General features: G+C 33.9%; 2 protein-coding genes across 3 annotated transcripts; one reads left to right on the top strand and one right to left on the bottom strand.

Moving 5' to 3' along the window:
• Nucleotides 1-11: 11 nt before the first annotated feature.
• Nucleotides 12-3,629, bottom strand: LOC133699713 (probable alkaline/neutral invertase B). 2 transcript variants are annotated; one of them, XM_062123100.1, is made up of 5 exons: nucleotides 3,348-3,629; nucleotides 2,623-3,120; nucleotides 1,811-2,242; nucleotides 1,138-1,696; nucleotides 12-522 (listed from the first exon to the last, which is right to left on the bottom strand). In XM_062123100.1, exons 2-5 carry the CDS (start codon nucleotides 3,055-3,057, stop codon nucleotides 227-229), a joined length of 1,722 nt encoding a protein of 573 aa, XP_061979084.1. In that variant the 5' UTR covers nucleotides 3,058-3,120; nucleotides 3,348-3,629; the 3' UTR covers nucleotides 12-226. The 2 variants fall into 2 exon arrangements, with proteins under 2 accessions (XP_061979084.1, XP_061979083.1); XM_062123099.1 differs by having other exon boundaries at nucleotides 3,434-3,627.
• Nucleotides 3,630-15,148: 11,519 nt separating this feature from the next.
• LOC133699282 (uncharacterized) lies at nucleotides 15,149-24,459 on the top strand. The gene is made up of 10 exons (XM_062122487.1): nucleotides 15,149-15,449; nucleotides 15,565-17,200; nucleotides 17,352-18,830; nucleotides 18,958-19,310; nucleotides 19,804-21,452; nucleotides 21,668-22,109; nucleotides 22,594-22,756; nucleotides 23,368-23,471; nucleotides 23,620-23,711; nucleotides 23,822-24,459. Exons 1-10 carry the CDS (start codon nucleotides 15,232-15,234, stop codon nucleotides 23,896-23,898), a joined length of 6,213 nt encoding a protein of 2,070 aa, XP_061978471.1. The 5' UTR covers nucleotides 15,149-15,231; the 3' UTR covers nucleotides 23,899-24,459.
• The last annotated feature ends 8 nt before the right edge of the window (nucleotides 24,460-24,467 follow it).

Below are 24,467 nucleotides of genomic sequence, written 5' to 3'. Positions count from 1 at the left end.
ATAGGAAAACATTGAAGGATTAAGATTCATTAAGATTGATATAGAACTACTACGGCAAGATTGAAAAAAAGTATTCCGGCATTGAACAGATGGAAAGGCAGAAGACATGATCAAAATGGGAAGTAGAACTGTAGGTCAGAAGAGACGATCTAGCCCTATCACCACCAAAGATCAGTTTACCATCTGAGAATAGACGGGGTTGTGTAGAAATGCTAGACAAGTTACATCAGAATGTCCATGAATGTGATCTTCTCATGGGAGGCTTCATTTGTTTGTCTTCTTCGAGTGCCACCATACCCAAATGAGAAGGGTCTTCCAACAACATTTTTGCAACCAAGTAACCTGCAATGGACCAGGTCTGGAATTTTCGTGCCTGTTTCCCAACGAATCGACCAAGCTTTCCATCGTAATATTCTGGCCAGTTGTCTTTAACTAATCTTGTCTCCGCGAGCTCAATGGCACGTCTTGCAATTTGGGGGCGTCCAGTCTTGATGCATGCTGCGGTGAGAAGCCACAAGAGCACTGCATCCGTTGCAATAGCCAAAATGTTTCAAAGATAATAATCTCAACAAGGAAGTTCAAAGAGTTACACAGAAATGGACTTGGAATTGTTCATAAATACTTCAAAGAGTTCATCCTAGTTGGCAAATTATAATGATGACGATTTTAAGCAGGAATAGAAATGACATGAACAGGCTTTAATAGCATAGACACGGAATATACTAACTATTATTTCCATCCAAAGCCAAAACTCATGAAAAATTGCATAAAGAATAGTTAAAGCTCTCTGAAGAACATACACGCACATCGGACAAGATTTTCCAACAATGTACTTCCAACAAAAAACGGGGCACTCATAAAGCTTTTTCTTATTTTAGATTTTTGCTCATAAGAACATGAAACTTTAGCTAGATGTATTTGGGTTAGCATTCAGCATTTCACCAGGGCAAATTCATGTAAATGCTGATTTGATAAAAATTCAAGCCATGGCATAGCAACAAAGTTAATCATTTCAGGCCTCGTTTTATCAAATGAATTTTTCAGGCCTAACTCGCAATCAACCAAAAAAGCCATGGCAGTTTTAGTTACATTATGAATTTGTTTTGCGTGAAGGAAAATGCAGTGCAAGTAGCATACCTGGCCAGGATCCTCCATTGTGGTAACTCCATCTAGTATTTTTTGGATCACATCCTGTAACAATCCGCCATTCATGACTCTCTATCGCTGGATAGATTACCTTGAGTGGCATTTCTCCGACCAATTCCTCCCACCGTGATTCTATAAGATCCATTATTGCTGTCGATTGCTCAGGGGTTGCCAAGGATGACAAGATTGCAATACAGTTACCCAAGCAAAACCAACGGAAGTCCATTTTTGCAGGACTAACATTTCCAATAAAGTAGCCACCATGGACTGGCATAAAATCAAATATCCATTCTGGAAGAGAATCTGGAATTACATTAAACTTGTTAACTGCAGTATGAGAGTATTCCTCTGTTTTATAACGATATATATCATTAAGCTGTTTCAAGTCAATCCAATAATAACTCCTCATGTGAAAACTTAAGGCATGAAGGCGTTTAGTGATCCGCTCTACAAACTCTTTCCCCTCCTCATCTTGCTTCAGTAGAAGCAAAGCACATCTTAAAGCCATGAAGAAAAGTGCTTGAATTTCAATGGGATACCCATAAACACCCTGAAAGATACATAACCAAAGACACAATAATGAATTGAGACTTGAAAAATAAACAAAGGATGAACATAGCAACATTAAATATAGTCCAAGCAGACAGTAACCAATGAAACTCACCATTCTGCGATCAATCATGCAGCATCCATCAGCGCAAAGAAGAGTAGGGAATGTGTCAAACCCCTCTGAAAGGCATAAACTCAAAATTAGGCGCATACCCTTCTGACATTCTGGCATTTCAGCCAATGATGTGTCGCCTGTGGACTTGGTGTATGCTCGAAGTAAGAAAATCCACCAAAATCCAGAATCAACGGGTGCCACTCTTCCTATTGCACTCTCACCAAAATCTGCCATCAAAGTCTCACTGTTCCTGACAGGATCGTGGAGTACCTTAAAACTCGCAGGCATAACTCCTTCTCCAAGATGGAATCTGTCAATTTTTTTCTCCCATGATTGGAGGCGAAGAGTCTTCAAAATAAAATTCTTTACTATTTCAGGTTCCCCGTTCATCAAAAAAGCCAACGCACTTGGGACAAAATCTCTTACAAACACCTATGTAAATAGAGAAACTACGTTAATGTACAAGCTTTAAAGCCTACGGGATCCTACAATCCCAGTTACAGATGCAAGAAAGTCATTATCATGTTACAATATCGGAACATATATGGAAAAAGAACAGAGTGGTATGAAAGTTAACGTTGGAACACGAAACATAAGCACATTATAGACAAAGGGATAATCAAAAGGCAGAACCGGGAGAAAAAAAAAGGACACCCCAATACATCTCCGAATAAAGTTATCGGGTGAACGACCAAACAAAATCGGCAACCACCCACTTGCAACAAAAGGCCTGTCTCCAAGTTAGTTAATACCCTAATAAACAAAATTTCTTGTCTAATAACACAAAGAAACAAAAATCATGGAGCCTTCACCTGATCATAATTAAGCTGTTCGTCAGTATTATCCAAAGCTGCTATGGTTCCAACAGGTTGGCCACGAAAAACAACCAGCGATCTCCTCAAAGCGTCCCAAGCTTCAGCCACAGCTGGATGTGTCTCAAACCCATATTGTGACCTTGGAGTATTGAATCCTGACCTTCTACCAGGGGAATATAAACCATCAAGATGATCAATTAACCTGAAGTTACTCTCGGCTCTTGATGAGGGACGAGGAGAAAGCAAAGGCACCCCAAACAATTCATTTAGGGACCTCTCATCACATGATCTTTGCCTCTCCATATTCAAAGGCCTTGGTGGCTTATCTAAGCTCCTTGAGAAATCCAAATCTTCTAGTTCAGCCAGAGCATGATGGGCATCGACACTCTTCAAGCTCCCATTTTGAGACACATCTCCATCAAGACTGGACATTTGTCGGATGTTTTGCCAAAGACAAAACAGACAACTTTGGGCTTAACGCCTTGTGCAAACAACCTGCAATGAAATTCACCAGAAACAACCAAACTCAATGCATGTAAGAGAAAATTTTGTAAGAACAGAGATGGGTTTTCCCGCTTTCTTTGAAAAAAAATATGAAGATTCAAGATTCAAGATTCAATCTTTCTGTCAGTTTTGAAAGGTAAGATTCAAGATTCAATCTTTCTGTCAGTTTTGAAAGGTTTTCTCGTCAACCAAACAAGAAGTCTTGAACTTTCACACACCTAACCCTCAAAAGCTTCAAGCTTTTTAATCAAGAACTACTGTAGAGCATAACATATTAAGATTTTAGAGGAAAAGTGTGACTAACTCTTAAGACAGCTTCAATTATCCAAAAACGGAGAGAGGGGGGAGAGAAGAGCAGGCTGACTTGGGAGAGAGTGATGAATGAATACAATCTTCGTTGAAGATGCAGTGGAATCAAGCGGGCCCAAAAGGCAAACTGTGATAGTAGATTGGTAGAGGATGACAGGCAGGTGAGGCTGCTCGTATGTGCGGACGGTTAATAATAGTTTTGAGGGGTCCACGTGGGGAGTCTCTGATTTGACTGTGACAATCTGATGGTGATGTACTCTAGCATGAAAAATGGATCAGCGGCCTGTAGAAGGAGGAGACAAAACTGAGAATCGGTCCCTAAACTATCAATACATTATCATTTAAATCCTCACACTGAAATCTCCTTAATCAATTCTAGAAATGTATTAGAAATTCCGAATTGCTATAACCATGCAATAATTCGATCGGTTTTTTTAATAATTTTCTCTACTAGGATGGCCAATTCATTAAACCAGTAAACCACGCGCTTGATGAGATTGATGGAAGGATCGAGTCTTACAATAATTCTTAATTTTATGCAATAAAATGATGTTATTTCGAGAAATATTTGCAGTGATAAGAAAATTCTGAAATATTGCAATTGGAGTATGTTTGGTAGTGTGGTAGCAGTTGCTTTTCAAATAACTTTTCGTGCCGAAATGTATGCAAATAATATTTTTTTATTTTTTAAAAATTATTTTTGACATCAGCATCAAAACGATCCAAAACATACAAACCATATTAAATTTTAGTAAAAAAATAAATTTTTTTAGAACATGATTTGCACTGCGTTCCCAAACAGTTTCTTAAACGGGAACATGTTTAACTTAGAGACCAAACAAGAGAAGCAGACATGTTCTGGGGACTAACTTGGGCATCCTTGAAATGAGTGGGTGAGCTTGTGAGCGTGAAAGAGCTTTGGGACTTGAACCATATGAGAATATGAAACGAACACTTGTCTGTGACAGTAGTAATAATGCAAAGGGATCTTTTCTCTGCAGAGCGGAAAGATATCTTTTTTGCCAGATCCCCTGGGAGCTGGTGATTGGTGATTGGGGTGTCATTTGGCACCCAGGATGAGCTGGGATCACAGTGGAATACACGGCTGCCATGAAAACTGGAAACGAAGAGTCTGTTTTAATTATCTTCCTCTCTCGACATAAATTGGAATGTGTGATGGGAAATTGGTTTTACCCTTTCTTTTGTTTCTTTCACGTGTTGATTGTGAGTTATGGGTTGTATTCTTTAATTTATTTTATTATTTAAAAGTTTGGTAATTGTTGTTTGTTTTTTAAAGTAATTTTTATTTTAAAATATTATAAAAAAATATTTTTAATTTTGACATATTAAAATAATTTTAAATAAATTTTTTTAAATTTTATCAACCTCCTTTTAAATACAATACCAAATAAATAGTTAATCTTGCTGACTGAGTGTTAATTTTTTGTGAGAGTGTTTAGAAACATGTGCAAACTTCGTTCCTTAAAAATTCAATTTTGTTTTTACTAAAAATTAATTTTTTATGTGTTTTGAATAGTTTTGATACGCTGATTTTAAAAATAATTTTAAAAAATAAAAAAACATCATTTTGATGCATTTTGGTACGAAAAACACTTTGAAAAGCAACTACAACCACACTCCCATACAACATAACAAGAATTGGTGAAATCTTGTTACCCACATGAACTAAGCTATGATTTGGTAGTTTTGATTTTCATTTTAAAAAAAAAATAATATTTTTATTATGTGTTTTTTTTTTATTTTAATGTATTAATATAAAAAAAATAGATAAATACTAAATATTTAATTAAAAATATTTTTTAAAAATACTCTATATCACATTACTTAACTAGCACTTTTAATTACTTTTTTTTTCCCAAGAGTGATCTTAACCACTTTAATTTAGCAAGGTGGAATTATTATTATTATTATTATTACGAAAAGAGGGAGCAGTTAAAATCGACGCCGTGTGAAGGCTGCATCCTTATGGTGAAAAAGCAATGCCTTTAGATGGATGTATAATGACATATACCAGAAGATTGTTATCCGTTTCCATCATGACAGTTACCGTTTGCAGATTTGGTTGAAAATATTTTTATCTTCTCTTATCATCTTTGAAATGGTGTTTGCTATAACCTATTAATTACTTGCAAAAAGAAAATTATCTATTTACGCACCTTATTTATAATCAAACCAATTGGATTCAAATGGTTAGCATATTTGAATTCAATTACAACTTACTATAATTCTTATATTTGAAATAGTATATCAAACCATATAATTAAATTCAAATTTATTATTTGAAGTATTTATGGAGATTAATTAAATTAATAATCTTAACTATTTTGCCCTTGATTTAAAAAAAACATTATTGTTATATATATCAATACATAGATGACTCGTATTACGCCGCGTGTCAGGTCAATTTTTTCCTAACTTTAAAAAAGAATTCTCATGCAATGATAATCCAAGTCAGTATGAGATAACTTAACTATCACGTGACCGATAATACGAGATTACGATAACTCTGTAAAAAAATTTAAAAAAATCACAAAGCTCGAGGTCTCGTATGTAACAACCCCAACACCCTACATCAAGAGTTTCAATGTTAATTCAATTTTTTTTACTAAACTTATTTTATACACACACATATACACACGCACGCATACACATTTTATTGCCAAAGTTTCGACAAAGTTTCTTTTGTTTTTAACGATAATAAATTATCAACAAACCTCTTATTATTCATTTATTTCTCATTCTCAACTCCGATCCAACTATCATGGATCCTATCATATCCCCGTATCAAATTCCACATACCAATCATATTGGTAATATTCTCAACATCAAATAAATATCAACATGTTAATTACAAAAATAGATCAAATAAATATCAACACCTTAATAATAATTTTCAACATCAAATAAATATCACCTATTAATTACAAATGCATAACATTCATTTTCACATATCTTTAGCACATGCTATATCCATGTTAACATCACCTAATTAAAATTGATTAAGTGTGTCTATATATATATATTAACCACATTTGTCTTACATATTTGTCAAAGTTCACAACTCTACTTAAATTACTTACATCTTTAACACACACAAATTACATTAAATTCCAAAAAGTTTAATATAAATTACATTTGGCAATACTCCAACAACTATCTACACACGAAACAACTAAACCTAATACTTCATTGAGGGTCTTGATGTAGCTATAAATACATAATTTTTTCAATTAATAAATTTAATATTAATTTATTAAAAACATATAACCACATTAAGTTTAAACAATAAGTTATCATCATCAAAATAATTTATACAACCAAACCAATTTCCCTTTAATGACATTCACACAAATTTGATAATCCACATGATTACTAATAATTTGAATAACCTCTCCTAGTAGATAATAAATCTGGTAACCTACACAATTACCAATAATCCAGCTAACCTCTCCCGGTAGCCAATAAATTAAGTAATTCACATGATTTTCAATAATTCAGCTAACCTCTCCTGCTAGATAATAAATAAGGTAATCCACATGATTTCCAATAATTCAGCTTAGCCCTCCTGGTAGCCAATAAATTTGGTAACCCACATGATTAACAATAATCTAACTTATCCCTCTTGGTAGCCAATAAACCTAGTAACCCACATGATTACTAATAAGTTAACTAACTTCTTCCGATAGTTAATAAATCTAGTGATCCACACAATTACCAAAAAGCTAACTAACTTCATCTGACAACCAATAAATCCATTTAAAATCTTAAAATAATCTTGTTTCTAAAAAATCTTATAGTTGCAAAAAGTATGTGAACTACATTAATCACAATCAACACAAAAAAAGAATAAAATTATAAATATTCAAGTGAGGTGATGAGGCATCCACCTATCACTCGCAATGCTCTAACTCCTCCTAGTTACGATCGCATGCCCACATTCTCTCTTGATTCAATAAAGTTTCATAATCTCATTCATAAATCAATGCTCCTAACCATAAGGCACATAAATCTTTAATTCAATTTAAAATATTTAATTTAATTCCATACTTCCTATTTAATTACTTATTTAGAATAACAATGTCCTTACATCTCCCTTGGTTTTAATTTTCATTAAATGATCAAAATCATCACACTCAAATACATAAATTCAAATCCATTTTTATTACAATTACAATTATTAATCCTACACAATTTCACAAGATTCAAACACATTACTGCAGTCTTAGTTCTTTTTTTTTTCTTTTATGGCTGGCCATATACCTAAGAGATTCACCATGATTTTCACTTCATTTTAATAAAATTTATTCCTTTCTCTCATCATTTCTTCATCATTTATAACAATTATTAACTAATGTTAAGTCTCTTTAATTGCACATAAGAACCCAAATCCTTAAAACTTAACAAATCTATCAAAACTAAATCAAACTTTGTAATAAACTAGTTAAGAACATTTGACATATCATACCTAGTAAGAATTTGATCTTTTATGCTCACCAAACAAAGTTCTTCTTTTCTTTTCTATTTTTCATCCCCTCCTTTCTTTCTTCTCCTCTCCCTCACTTGATTTATTTATTTTTCTAAAAACTCAAGATTTCTTCTTAATTTTATGATTTTTTCTAAGTTTTTCCCTTCAAATCTCATGCTTTTTTCTCTAGACACTTCTCAATTCTTCTCCTTTTTTTTTTATAAAATGGTCGGCCAAGGCCACATATACATGCAATAAATTTATTAATTTCATTTATGTCCTTTCTCATAGACCTTTTGACTTCCTGAGTAAATTTTCTCCTGATTTCGACATGTATTTATACCAAATCTAACCCGGGCACATTTGAATTTCCTTAAATTATATGCCATGATGTTTTCTTTCCTTGTTTCCTTTTTCATCTAGTTTTTATTTGTTTTATAGTCTTTTTTATTTTTTAGTTATTTTCCAATTGTATTTTTTTAAAATCCATGTATAACCTTTTTACCTCCAATTTTCAAGTCTAATATCATTCATGTAGTGTACATATTTACTTTACTTATTTCATATATTGTTTTTTTACCAACATTATGGATTTTTATTCAAAGTTTACAGTTCGTCTCTATTCCAATTTAATGGGTAATCTTATTATAAGGTCTTCTCATACTTCATTTGCTATAAAATGTTAATCCTGAGTAGAACAACATGTCAGAAGGTCCCATTTAAAATGTCAACCCAATCTTATGATCAAATTAGCAGTTAAGCCCTATGTTTTAAAACTGGTCCATACAAGGTTTTTGTCAAAAATCCAAAATTTCTTGTTCCTTTCATCCATAATTTCTATCCATCATCTCACGAAATTCCAAGGGTCATTTCCTTATTCGACGTATATTTCTCTTACTTTTCGTTTATTTTTTTCGCAACAATGTCATTAATCCTCATTTTACATAATATCTAAGCTCGTCTTTAATATAGATTTTATATGGGGTTTACGCAATAACCTAATATCAAACAATAAGATTGCAAAAAAAATATCAAAGAAAAAAACTCATGTCAACCCGAGTTAACTTGACTAACTCACAACGTGCGATATAAGATAAGATAAGAAATGTTTTTTAAAAAAGGACATTGAAAAAATAATGAAGTTAGACGAATAAAAAAATAAAAGCTGGAAAAAACCCAAGTCAACTTAACTAACCCGCACTCAAGAAATCTCAACAAAAAAAGCAAAAAAATCACAAAGCTCAAGGGCCAATAATTTAATGTCAGATAATTAAAGTAAAAAAAATCCTAAGAATACAAAAATTCAAGTTAGCCCAAGTTAACTTAATTAACCTGCTACCTGAGATATGAGATTGACTTAACTCTATAAAAAAAAAAAAAGCAAAACAAATCCTGAAGCTCAAGGCTAACAACCCAATATCAAATTGTGAAAAAAGAACCTAAAAATACCAAACTTAAAACGAGCTAATAGTCAAAACTAATGATTTGGATCATGAGATCGGTATTACCTCGTAAAAGGTAAACATGAAAAAATAACAAAGCAAATTTCTCAATCATAAAACAAAAACAAGTGGCAATCAAAACAATAAGGACCAAATATGGTATGAACACTAAATAAAATGAAATAATTAAGGACCAAATTCAAAAAACAAAATAGATAAAAAAAATGGCAGTAAAAAGAATAAAGATAAAATTTGGATACAAAATTTCAATGAAATGAAATATAGAGGGGAAAATTAAAAAAAATAAGAAAAGGGGATAAAAAACAACAATAAAAAAAAAAAACAAGAACCAAATAAGATACAAAAATTAAATGAAATAAAACACTTAGGGATGAAATTGCAAAACAAAAACTTCAAAAAGCATTAAAATCAACATTGATAACATTTAAATTATTGAGAGCCAAAATTGAAATAAATACAAAATTGAGGACACAATTGAATCTAGAATGGCAACGCGAATCCCAAGGTAACAAAAAGAGAGAGTGGGGGGGAAGTTCACCACCGTCTAATCATTATGTATATCAACACACACGTTGTCTCACCAACTTCCCGTCACTAAATGTTATGGGTGACATAATAGTTGGTTGTTTTTAGACATCGAATGTCGTTGCATGGGCTGCTCAAAAGGCTTGGATAACATCCACATGCTTACACATGAAAAACATGCCAACGTTTTTAAAATAATATTAATGTTTGTCAAGTTACCAAATTGTTCATAACTGAAACTGAAAATAACAAAAAGAACCGTGCAGAAAAAGATGAAAATGCCTTTAAAATAACAACCGTGGTTTTTAAATTTAAAGGGTAATTCACCATTTTACTATTTTTTTTTTAAAAAGACAACAAAGCCTATACGCAAAAGCTTAATATTGTTTTTCTTTTAAAGGTGATTAAATCATTTTATTGTTTTGAAAAAAATAAAAATGCCAAAAAAACCCTCTCAACCAACCTTTTTTTTCTTTTTAATGGCAATTAAGTCTTTTTATTGATCTAAAAAGGAAAAAGATTGATTTACCTTCATTTAATTTGTTAATGCCAATTGAATGCTATGAAATAACTATTTTACTTTTCAATTTGCACTTCTTTGGTTGTCATTATGGAGGACAAAAACATGAAGTAATAAACAGTACAATGTGTCTACCTCTATGATGAATCATTAAGGCACCATTGATTTTTTTTACAATCTATATTTGTTGTAAGTACCTTTTTATTTAAACTAATATAAAATACATGCCTTTTAGAAAATATATAAACACGTCTCTATTATACTAATTGTTTATTAATTATTTATTATAAAAAAAAAACAAATCATCATCCATGCATATTACTACAGCAAAACAAAATGTTATCTCTGCATAATTAGAAAAAAAAAGATGGATCAAAAACCAAGAAATGAAATAAAATATTAACAACATACCTTATGAGGAACATAAATATCTCAATGAGGATTAATAGCATGCATATAAAGAGATGATATTGTGATATCACTAGTTTTTTAGAGGAAAAAAATAGACATGTAAGAGAGGCTGAATAAAAATATGGTTTGTGTTGACATATGAGTGCTTTTGAAATATTGTTTTTAACATTAATTTTAAATAAAAACTGTTGTAACAAATAAGAAAGTTTCCCTTTAATTTATTCTTGCACTTTTTTTTTAAATAAATTTAAATCTATATATAATTCAAATCAACACTTTCCAAAAGAGTTTCAAATACAAAGAGTTTATTCAATCCATTAATTAAATTCACACAATTCCAAACATGCTGGTAGGTTTGGTCTACAAAAAAAACTACACTTACTTAAATGCTTTTAACATCAATAAACTTTTATTTAAATCATAACAATCTAAATAGATCATGAATTGCATTTGTTTAGCTATTCAAAAGAATAGAAAAGAATATACAATGTGCATTGAAAGCCCATTTATTTTTGCGTTTCAAAAACATTTTTGAAAAAATTTGAATTTTTTTTCTTTGCTTCAAATTATTTTTTTAGTGTTTTTAGATCATTTTGATGTAAAAAATAATTTTTTTTAAAAAAATAAAAATAAAAATATTATTTAGATATATTTTCAAGAGAAAAACACTTTGAAAAATAATTGTTACCGTAATATCAAACAAACTATAAGTCACACGTCATCATTTTTTTATGATTGTAATATTAATTATTAACAGTACTCTAAAACATGCGGGTAAATACTGTAGCAATGAAGAGTACTTTCCCTATATATTTTAGTGTGACTTTAAAACAATGTTTTTTTTTAATCAATGTTTTTTTTTTACTTTCATTCTTTAATATTAGATGTATTTTTTATTAGCTTATCCTACTTTCATGACACATATAGTAGGTTTGACAAGTTAACCCGGTTGACTAATTTTTTTTATTTGATTTTTTTTTAATTTCATCTTTTAATATTATGCTAATTGAGAATTAGGCTTCATGATTTGTGTTATTTGTTTTCTATTTGGTTATTTCGGTCTCGTGACTAGGAAAAAGTGTTTAACGGGTTAACTTAAGTTGACTTGAGTTGTTTTTTTAATTTTATTTAATCGATTTTTTTCAATTTTATCATTCAATATTGTGTCGATTGGGAATTGAGATTCATAATCTGTTTTGAATTATTTTCTATAGGAATAGCTTGGTCTTATAATTACGGTCATGGAATTTGGTATTTAACCCTAGTTAAGAGTGTGTTTGGTATTGTGGTAGCTGTTGTGGTTGTGGTTTTAAAAAAGTTGTGTTTATAAAAAGTGCTTTTAGTTGAGGTTAGTTTGGAAAAATATATGTTTGGTTAAAACTGTGGTTGAACAAAAAATAGTTTAATGTGTTTGGTTAAAAAATGCTTTTCAAACTGAGATTATAAAATAATTAAAAAAAACATATATTAATATTGATAGTTTTTTATTGAAATATTATCAATTTAACTACTGCTATTACATCATGAAATAAATAATACTTTATATAAAATATTTTTTATTGTTTCATTAAACTATCTATAATTTTATCGTATACAAAATTCATCCGACAAGAACTATATTTTTTATTATTTTATAAGCATGAAATTTAATAAATATTATTATTATTAAAAAACATTATATATTTAAACATCAAGCTTTTAAAATACAACAATTTTAAATATTATATTTTAAAAACATTTTTTAAAACATAATTACTTAAAATATCTGTTTTGAAAGTGCGAAATCAATTATAATGGAAGATATTTTTTTATCCCATCAATGAGAGCTAGTCGAAACCTAAAAAAAAAACTCAGCATAAAGATTTGATATTATTTTTCTTCCCTGCCTCTATTATTTTTAGATGGGTTCTATCAATAGCTTAGAGGGTTGTGACCAAGAGGAGCAACTAGGGAAAAGGAGGAGGTCGGCGTGCAGGAGCTGCTGAAGGAGATTTTGTCACGGCTTGGACAGATCGGGTTTGGTTGAAGGTGGAGTTGGTTCTGCTATTACATACATAGTGGCTGTTGTTACTGACCACGGTGAAGAGGGGAGGAGTTGTTGGCTGTCGGCCGAAGGATGGGAGCTTTTTGTGTTGTTGGTGGTGAGGAGTTGCTTGCTATGAGTTGAAGGGAAGGGCTTGGTGTTGACATTGGAGAGTGAAACGTAAAAATACAGAACGCTAGATGAGAAGCATGAAAAAATTGCTTCGCCAAAACTTGATGTTTAACCTCATTTTTAGTGGGTCCCATGAACCAAGTCGCAGCTTCATTTTTTAATCAAACACCATATTATCTGCGTTTGAACAAAAACGCAGCAGCTACCGCAAAGACAAATGGCCTCTAAATCAAGCTATTTTTTTTCCTAAAATGTTATCTCGGTCTCATGTCTTTTAACATTGAATTTGTTTTTTATTAGGTTGTCTATGTCTCATGACCCAGGTTATAGGTTTGACAGATTAATCAAGTTGATTCAGTTTTTTTTTAATTGATTTTTTTCTTAAATTTCATCATTTAAAATCGTGTTTGATTGAGAATTATGCTTCATGATTTACTTTGGTTTGATTTTTATGAGGTTATCTCGCCCTCATGACCCATGAATAATGCTTAACGGGTTAACCCATATTGACTCGGGTCATTTTCTATGTTATTTTTTTAATTAATTTTTTTCTATAAATTTCATTGTTCAACATCGGACAAGATTAGTTGAGAATTGAGTTTCATGATTTATTTTTTATTTCTTTTTATAAGGTTATCTTAGTTTCATAACTAAAGTCATAGATTTAACATGTTAATATGGGTTAAACCAGATCATTTTTTTATTTTCTTTCTATGAGGTTATCTTTGTCTCGTGACCCGAGTCAAGAGTCTGGTGGATTGACTTTGATCGTTTTTTAAGTTTTTTTTAGTCACATCTTTCAATAGTGGACTAAGTTAGAATTGAACTTCGTGATTTGTTTTAATTTTCTTTCCACGAGGTTATCTCGGTCTTATGATTTGAGTCTCAAGTTTTACAGGTTAAACTAAAACATGTGGGGAAACCCAGTTGACTAGGTTTTTTTTTCTGATTTATTTTTTTTTCAATTTTATCCTTTAATATTGAGAATTAAACTTCATGATTTGTTTTATTTGCTTTCTATTAGGTTATTCTAATTTCATGACCCGAGAATAATGTTTAACTGGTTAACTCAAGTTAACCCGAGTTATTTTTTTAATTAATTGTTTTTTAATTTTATCATTCAATATTGGGTTGGTGGGGAATTGAGTTTCATAATTTGTTTTGATTTGTTTTATATGAGGATACATTGCTTTTGTGATCAGGATTGCGAGTTTTGGTATTTTAACCTTGGTTAAATTAACTTGTTTTTTTTCTTTTATTTCTAAGAGGTTATCTTGATTTTATATCCTTCAATATTGAATTTTCTTTTTATTAGGTTGTCTTCATCTTATAACTCAGGTTGTAAGTTTGATAGGTTATTCTAGTTGACTAATTTTTTTTCTTAATTGACTTATTCTTTGCCAATTTCATCGTTTAATATTGTGTTTTATTGAGAATTAGGTTTCATAATTTATTTTTATGAGGTTATCTCAGTCTCCTGACCAGTGAATAATGCTTAATAGTTTAACCCAATTAATTTGACTTATTTTTTGTGTTATTTTTTTAATTATTATTTTATACAAATTTCATCGTTTAACACAACATCTGATAGGATCAATTGAAAATTGAGCTTTATAATTTGTTTTTATTTGTTATTTATGAGGTTATTTTAGTCTCATGATTAGAGTTATGAATTTGACAAGTTAATTCGAGTTAAATCATATTATTTTTTTAATTTTCTTTTTATGATGTCATCTCGGTTTCATGACCCGGGTCATGAGTGCGGTAAATTGACTTCAATTGTTTTTTATTTTTTTAATTGATTTTTTATAATTTTGTTCTTCATTAATTTTTTTTTTTAATACAAGGTGTACTGAGCTACACGTGATAATTTTTTTATGATTGCAGTAATTATTTTCTAAATGATACAAGATTAACGCCGTCTTAATCTTAATATATTTTTTAAGAGAAGCTAAATGCTAAAATATTTTAATTAACCGGAATAATGGAAGGTGTTAAGCTTCAATAGACGAACCTTTTGTAACGAATAAGACAAGAGAGATGCGGTGGCAAAAGTCGTAAATGCATAAACGTTCTAGTCTTGTTTTATGCATCTGTTCGTGTCCAATTCGTCGGTCACAAAAATCTAAAATCGCGCGCATCGTCGTTTCATCACCTTAAATTAAACCCCGATAGCTAGCACTACAAAAACCCTAAACCCTAAGTTCCACAGGCCCTAAAAAATAACTCAACAATGGTTGATTCTTCTGATTTATCAGCAAAAAAGGTTAAGAAGAAGAGAACGCTTAGTAGCCATGAAGAGAAACGACAAAAACCTTCCAAAATAAACCGGATTGATCATGATTCAGCGAAAGAGAAGGACTCGAAGCAAGAAACTGAAGAAGTTGCGAGTCCATGGAGGAATTTGCAGCTGATTTTATCGATTCAAAACAGAGAAATTCATCTTCAAAAGTTAGACCCTTTCTCTCTCTCTCTCTCTCTGTAATTGTTCTTTCGCTGTTAAATTTTAGACTTTCAAGGAATTATTTAGGGTTTTGTCTTGACTGTTGAGAGAATTGTAATGCAGGAAGGTTGAACTAGCTTATGATTTTGTGAACTCGAGAGAGAAAGGAGGAGGAAAAGACGCCGATGTAGATCGTGAAACGGTGAAAGTATCACGAGTTGTAGCTTTTCTTAATGATTGGGTACAGTCACTTTTGATTTCTACAGATAAGAAAATCGAAGTTGATGGAGAGGGAGTTATTGAGGCGTGTTTGGATTATAGGTGCTGGGTGATTTTCAAGTTTTGCTTGGAGGAGTCTTTGAGATTGCAGGTTTCTTTGAGCTTTTCAAGGAACCTTTTGAGGGCTATAGGGTGTGTTGCGAGAAATGTGCTTTCTGTACTGACAGTCCCATCAGCTCGTTTGAAAGAATCATTTTTTACTGGTTCCGGGTTTGAATTGTACAGTGTTGTGCTTGATTGTGTTTCTCTGGTGTTCTTATCTCATGGTGGCTTGTCGAACGAGAATTTGGACTTGTGGATTTTGTCTATTCTTCCGGTTCTTGAATTTGTTCGCAAAGTGTATGGTGAGAAGCTCGAGGGTGGCAATGTGGGTGTTTTTGCTTTGCGGTTCTCTTGCTTGGTGCTTGAGCCATTTGCCAAGTTCTTGAGGGTTCATCCAACAAGGAAAAATGGATTTCGTGATTTTGTGGATAAACTCCTTGAGCCATTGTTGCATTTGTTGGGTGTCTTGCATCTTCAGAGTGATGAAAGCAATCCTGGCTGGACAAGAAACTTGCTAGTTGCTGTTGAAGAGGTTTTATCACAAGGGTTATTTCATCCAACCCACATTGATGGATTTCTGAGCCTACGTGTTGCAGAGAAGTATTCTGCATCCAATGATGGAGAAACGAAGGAGTCAAAAACTGTCATTCAAAGTTACCACAGACATTTCTTTGATAAACTTGAAAGAATTATTCTTGCAAAGAAGGAATCTGCTATGAGTGGCTTAGGAGAACTGTTCTATTTGCTTGTTGATCGTGTGAAAAAGCAAAAAGAAACTTTAGTTCTGTCCGATGGTATGAAGATAGTGGAGAGAACTGAAGGTTCAAGGCACTTGTCTGGTCAACTATCTAAAACGTTATATGGTAGCAGTACTCCTCTAGACACCAGTTATGGACCCAGTATTTTGAGTGCAGAAAAAAGAAAATCACTTTTCAATTTCTTTGTACAGATTACAGACCCTCTTTTGCTTGAGATAAATGGCTACCTTCAATCTAAATTGGAAGTACGGCCTCTATTATTGGATGTTCACTGCACAATCAAATCTATTAATAATTTACTAGCCTGCTTTTTGCGTGAAAAACTGTATATAAAAACAGAGGATATATCTGAAGGGGCTTGCCTTAATTTCTTGAAGAAGGTTTACAATGCTATATTGCCATTCATGGCCAATTTACTTTGTTTGCCAACATATAATGTAGATTCACGAACACAAGAGACCTTTACTTTATTAGCAAGGGAGCTACTTGCTGCTGTTGGGCACCTATTGGATATCGAGTATGAAGTTATCGAGAATGATTTAACCAGGTTATGGTTTATCATGCTTTCCTGCTTGGCCTTTGGCTATTCATTTAAGGATGCACCAAATGAATGCTCGATGACATCTCAGATACTAGGACTTGGATGTCAGCTGGTCAAGCTTTACAGTGAACTTCGACAGGTTAGTCGAATCATTCCTTATCTAATAGCACATGCTTGCGCTAAATCTGCCAAATAAGTTTGGCATCACGTTGAGTTTTTGAAATTTTATCTGTCTTGTTTCATGTCAGATGGTTTTCATGTCCTGATGTTTTTTCTTTTAATTGCTGCAGGTGAAAAGTACTATCTTTGCAATCTGCAAAGCGACAAGGCTTATAATAGTATATGACAAAAGTGGTGATGCTGGGCTGAATTATGATAGTTTGGGATTCTGCAAAATTTCTTTACCACATGCATCATATGCAAAAGCAGTGGAAATGTTGTTTTGCTCGCATGAATTTAAACTAGCCATTCGTAATGATATATACTCCATACCAGAAGGTCAGGCAAGTGAGTGCATTCAGCACTTAACTGCAGATCTATCAGAATCCATGGAATGGATGAAGACTACTTGCTCATTGGCAGACGAGGAGGTGTTTGGTGAATCAAATGCAAATTCCAGCATGCATGGTTTTGATCTGCAAGTGGAACTTTTCGGAAGAGGATTGTCTGAAGTATATGCTCTGGTGCTAGATTCATTGAATGTCACATCTGGGAACAGCAGCATTGTTGGACGAACTATGAAGGACTTGATGGCTGTAATTCGTCCATACATGAGTAATCTGGTAGGACCGGAGTCAGAAAGTGTCAATGAGTTCATCTCTTCCGTGAAAGGAAGAACTTCTGATGTCAGGCTTGCTGGAAACACGCATGATATGCTGAAATTTGGAGTGTCCACCCATTGGGTCCTTGTGTTCTTTTCTCGCATGTACATGTCATGCCGAAGTTTATACAGGCAAGCAGTCAGCCTTATGCCTCCAGATGTATCAAGAAAGATGTCAGCAGTAATGGGGGATCCATTTACAGCATATTCTGCAAGGGATTGGATGAATAAAACTGACTGGACAGATGGGGGTTATTTTTCTTGGATTCTCCAACCATCAGCCTCTCTGCCTGTCATTATACAATCTGTTTCTGACATTTATCTTCAGGGATATGTTGCAGATTGCTGTCCTCTGATTTACGTATTGCTTACTATGGCTCTTCAGAGGCTTGTTGATTTGAACAGGCAGATAAAATCTTTTGAGTATCTGCAGCAAAGCAATGATAATATCATTCAATTTAAGCTGCTTGATGATGCTGGCTCATCACTGTACTCCAAAAGGAGCAGAAAGTGTGGCAAACGCATTGCTGTTTTTAAGCAGGAGGCAACTGATCTTACTGAGTTCCTGATGAGTTACCTCTCCTTTTTGGATAATGAAAGACTTCCAGTCAACTCTTCTAATGCTGCAACTTTTGTAGATACCTGCAACCAAGCTCTACATGGAAGTGATAAATGGGTTTTTGGTGTCAGTTCTGTGAATGAGAAGTCATTGCCTGCTGCAATTTGGTGGATTATTTGCCAAAATATCGATATATGGTCCCCTCATGCTAGTAAGAAGAAGTTGAAGATGTTCATCAAGCATGTGATCCTTACTTCTCTTCCATATATAACAAAAGGCTGTACACAGGTGGAAAGGCATCACACAAATGAAGCCCATTTGCTTGATAAAATTTCTGTGCATCAAATCTCAGCAAAACTTCTGGCTGATTCTGTTCTGTATGAACATAAAGTAAGATGCAATTTACATGCAATCCCCCACCCCCATCCCTTGCTTGCATGCACACATCATAATTCAAATATTCAGTTCTGAAGCGAACTGTCGTATTGCATAATGTTGATACTGCCTCTTTTCCTAGTTTGTTCGCAGGCATTTGGCATCCAGGTTTTGCAATTTATTGGAGAAGTCAATCCTACCACTATTTGGAGACGTCAAACTGAACATGTCACCTAAATGGAAAGAGGGTTTAAGTGCACTTGAGAACTCATATGTTGTTTTAGGCAGAAAATCCTCTACATGTGATGAGTTGACAGGGGGTAAATCAGCCTCCCATTTATTGTCTGAGATGGCTGCAGATATTTCCAGAGAATCAACTGCTGTGAAATTTACAGCTTGTCAAAGTTTGCTTAGGCTTTTGTGCTGGATGCCAAAAGGATATATCAATTCAAAATCATTCTCACTTTATGTTACTAGCACACTCAACCTTGAAAGGTAAATTTGTATTTCTCATCATTTCAAATCCATTATGCTTCAACATGTCTTCATTTTATGTTTACTTTTAAGCAAGCAAATGCAGATTGCTTATGTAGGTTCTGCACAATAGATGAATAAAAAGGTTCCCAGTTAAAGTCTTGCCACATGGTACATGTAAAAATTGTGACGTCCACTAGTTTTCTGTATCCTTGGAAGTATATGAAATTATATGTGCTTGGCCACTTGCAGTAATTTGTCCTTCACTTGAAGTTTCTGTTGATACATATCCCTAGTGTGATATAATGTATGCTTAAGTTTCATCTAAGCATGGTGTCTACATGTATGCAAAATAACCCCCCCCCACCCCACAATTACCCTCTCTGTGTCCTCGATTACATAACGATACGTGCTTGCTGTTATTAGTCTTGCTTTCACTTGATGTTCTTGTGATACATATACCTAGGATGATGTAACATCTGCTTAAGTTTCACCCGCACTATCTTTATTTCAGGCTTGTGATTGGCCACCTGTTAGAATGTGGGGACTCATTCTTCTCACATAAGCAGTATGAGCTTTTAAGGTTGCTGGTGGCCTGCCGGAGGGCTCTGAAATGTCTAATTATGGCATATTGTGAGGAGAAAGTTAGAACTACTCATTCTGCACTCATTCCTGTTCTGTTTGAGGATGTACATTCTGTATTATGGCTTTCCAGATCAGTGTCTATGGTGTTGAGGCTTCAAGAGACATTGTCAGAAGATAAAGCTTGTGAAGTTGCAGATATGATCTGTTCATTGATGGATCACACATCATATGTGTTCCTGACACTAAGCAAATATCAATGTCCTTCTGCTGTCTCCATAATTGCTGAAAAACCTTATACAGAGCAACTCAATTCTGATGTTACCCAGGAACAGAGCAGTGTAAACGAGTCTCTGCCATGTTTGGATACCTCAAACGACGTTGAAAGCTGTAAAAATGTTATCCTCATTGCTGAAAGTTTGAAGGAACAGGCACAGGACTTAATTATTTCTTTGAAAGATGCTCATTGCAATGAGAAATCAAGTGATGAAATCGATGTTGACTGGAACAAATTATCTTCAATGGTCTCTTGCTTCAGTGGGTTCATGTGGGGCCTAGCATCTGCATTGGACCACTCCAATGCAACAGATAGTGATTATAAGGCGAAGCTGTTGAGATGGAAATGTGAAGTCATCTCAAAAATTAGTCATTGTATAAATGCATTTGCTGATTTTATTTGTTTTTCTTTCCACATGCTGTTTGTCAAGGATGATCTCCAACCTAATCATTTATCTGCTACTGGAAATTTTGTAAAGTCTGATGATAGAGACAGTTCACTGGTTTCAGGTGACTCTTGGAAAGTCACCGTGAATAAACATGGTTCACAGTCAGAAAACGTTACCTCTATTGCTGGTATTCTAAGTAAGCTTGACTCATATGAATGCCTACCATTAAATAAGGAGTGGTTGCAAAGTTTTCTTGAAGGTGATCATCCTAAAGCAGCGGTATTAATCAGGCAGCTATTAATTGCGGTGTCAGCTATTGTGAAGCTCAATTTGGAGACTAAATGCACTCCTTTGTTGTCTAGTTTGGTGCCAAGTTTTACTGGCATATCTCAAGTCTTGCTCTTGAAGTTAGCAGATGGTACCGAGGTACCAAAACCATTCTCTTTTGTTTGGTTAGATGGTGCTCTGAAGTATCTGCAAGAGCTAGGGAGTCATTTTCCCATAACTAATCCTACCTCGACTAGAAGCTTGTTTTCAAAGCTATTAGAGTTACACTTGAAGGCTTTGGGAAAATGCATATCTTTACAGGGGAAAGGAGCTACTCTGACTTCTCATGATAAAGAATTGAGCACTAATACACTCCACAGTCATATAGGATCAGCTTCTCTTTCTCATCCAAACTATTTAGATGAATTTAAAGCAAGGTTGAGGATGTCATTCAAAAGTTTGATAAGAAAACCATCAGAGTTGCATCTTTTGTCTGCAATACAGGCTATAGAGAGAGCACTGGTAGGAGTGTACGAAGGCTGCCCAATAATTTATGAGATTACTACTGGGAATGTAGATGGTGGAAAGGTTTCTTCAACTGTTGCAGCCGGCATTGACTGCTTGGATCTGGTTCTGGAATATGTTTCAGGTAAAATTCTGATTTCACTGCTGTACAATGTGTAGTAATTTCTTTTACTTTTTGCTTTTTGGAGGAGGAAGGGGCAAGTCAAACCTGATTCTCCCTACTCAACAAACAGGCAGCTACCAATCCACCAACAGGGATTGGTACAATGCATAATGATGTTCAAAATTTATTCTCTTGTAATTGCAAATTGTTGTGCTAACCATCTACTTGCTTTACAGGTCGTAAACGTTTAAATGTTGTTAAAAGGAACATTCAGAGTTTAGTTGCTGCCTTGTTCAACATAATTCTTCACGTGCAAAGTCCATTAATTTTCTATCGGATAGCAATGGATAGTGAAAGGTATAATGGACCAGATCCAGGAGCAGTCATTCTTATGTGTGTTGAGGTGCTAACAAGAGTTTCTGGAAAACATGCTTTATTTCAAATGGATTCCTGGCATGTAGCACAGTCTTTACATATACCAGCGGCACTTTTTCAAGATTTTGATCAACTGAGAATTTCTCAAGGTCCAGCTTTATCTAATTCTTTGTTGAACTCGGGGAGCCAAGATTGTAATACTGTGGGAGGCAGGGATACCTGTGTTGTAGATCTACAATTCTCCGTGGAGTTATATACTGCATGCTGCCGGTTACTGTACACGATTCTGAAGCATCACAAAAGGTCATAATCATGATGTTTAGCTCAATCCTGAAGAACCTGATTGCTATGTTCATAAATGTTGCAGTTAGATTTGTTATCATCAGGCCAGACTCATCATACACACATAGCAAAGAAGTAAAACTGAAAGCATTGGCATTCTGTGGAAGGATTTAGATCTATTGTGTCCTTTAATAGGACAGTGGAATGGGCATTTCCTACTTTGATCCTACTTTGATAGTTTCTGTTTTCTTCTTTGCTGATGCCTAAAGACAACCGTTAACATAAAACACATGCTAAAACAATTGTATACAGTGATTAGGCATTTTGGCCATTTCAGAACGTGTCTCTATGCTATGTTATAGTTGTCTCTACTTGATAATGCAATCCTCATATATCATTCTCTGTTTCCTAGCTGTCATTTATATCCTTCTTGGTATGGTTTTATCTGTGTTGTATCTTAAAGTAATTTTTATATGTAATCATGACGATTATTTTGTAATTCCAGTGAGTCAGAAAGGTGCATTTCTTTACTTCAAGAATCTGAGCGTGTTCTTCTTCATTGTTTGGAGATGGTGGATGTTGATTTATCAGTCAGAAAAGGTTATTTTTCGTTGGGAGTTCATGAGGGGGTAAAATGCGCAAGTTCTTTCCGGAGGATTTATGAGGAGGTATGTGATGTTATCTTAAGCTTGCAGTGTGCAATGAATATATAGCCTGTGTTGTTTCAAGTTGAAGTTATTATTATTCATCTTCTGATGGGAAATGAGATGGCGTTTTTATTTGCTCACATAAGCAATTAGCAAAGGAAACATCATAACATGGGAATTTATCTGAAAAAGTTTCTCGATGGTTTGTTTGTTGACCCATTGACGTCACCTCTGTTCTTAAAACAGACAATACAGGCTTAACTGCAGTGACTATAGGGTTTGATTACAAGCTTTTGGATGGTGAACTTTTTGGTGCATGAACCCCTGTATCTTGTCTTGAATTAAAACCCTTAAGAGCACACTTATTGTGGATTTTTCCACAACGTGTCTAGAAAATTTGGCTACCATGCTTGAGCTTGAGCAAGTGGCATTTCTGAACTTCCGGCTGAACAAGTATCTATTGCAAGTTTACTCTTGATAGTTAATCAGACCTCTGTGGCTGTTCACATCTAGCATGTTTCTGGTTTATGCATTGTGGTTACAAGTATTGGTATGTTTTTTTTTAAAAAAAAATTTACACATTTTGGCTTCTATTAACCGTGCTTTAATTTGTTTGCTATTATTTTTTACAGTTAAGGCAGCAAAAAGATGTCTTTGGCCAGCATTGTTTCAAGTTTTTATCCAATTACATTTGGGTCTATTCAGGATATGGCCCGCTTAAAACTGGCATCAGAAGGTGGTCCTCGAACATCTCATTTTCATGTTCCTTGCAATTTTTAAGCACAGTGGTGATCATGGTTCTAACATATGTAGTCTCATTGCAAATTTCAAACTGGATTCATGCAGTGCTAACAAAAACAATTTGCTTTTCAATTGATGTGCAGGGAGATAGATGAAGCTCTGAGACCTGGTGTGTATGCTTTAATAGATTCCTGCTCAGCAGATGATCTTCAATATCTGCATTCTGTATTTGGGGGTAATTGAACTAAATATCATCATGCTGCATGCTTTAATCAGTTTTTTTTTCAAGTATGGCTCCATGAGCATTGTGACCTTATTTTTCTTTGGGTGTCACCGCCTTTGCAGAGGGTCCTTGCAGAAACACATTGGCTACTTTGCAGCATGATTACAAACTGAATTTCCAATATGAAGGAAAAGTTTGATTTGATTAATCTTAGGGTGAATATATATCCCAGTTATCAAATTTCATTCAGCAACTCTTCAAATCATGGTGAGAAAATTACCGTGACATGTTATCCTCCAGTTCCAAAGAGCAGTTCAGGATCGTAATCATTTTTGGAAGCCAGACACCATGTGCTAGTGGCCATAAAAAACGATGTTGCCCATATGTAGTGCTGGGGCCTCCATGTGATCCAATGTCACCGGCTGCAGCGAAGGATGGGTTTTTCATTCAGCCCTCACAAGTGCTATTGACTGGCTCCTAAATTTTTGTAGCTTTAGGTATATCTTAAGAAAACTCCAATTTTGTCCAGGGGTGCGGCGAGTCCTGAGTGTTAATTCTTCAATGATATTTCTCTGGCGTTGTTGTGTTTTTTTTTCTATGTGAATATCCACTTCATGCAGATTTTAGAGAACAAAAGCACCCGTGTTATTGTTTCCATTAATTGTCTGTCGATTACATGCCTTGTGGTGAAAGAAGAAACATGCATCGTTTTTAGCACTAGTTGAATAGTCATCGATTTGGCTGGCTTTTGTATTTGCCATTCCCTGC

The sequence above is a fragment of the Populus nigra genome, chromosome 7 (assembly GCF_951802175.1).
Source record: "Populus nigra chromosome 7, ddPopNigr1.1, whole genome shotgun sequence".
NCBI lineage: Eukaryota > Viridiplantae > Streptophyta > Magnoliopsida > Malpighiales > Salicaceae > Populus > Populus nigra.
Note: the sequence above shows the minus strand (reverse complement) of the source record. Positions and strands in the feature narration are given on the sequence as shown.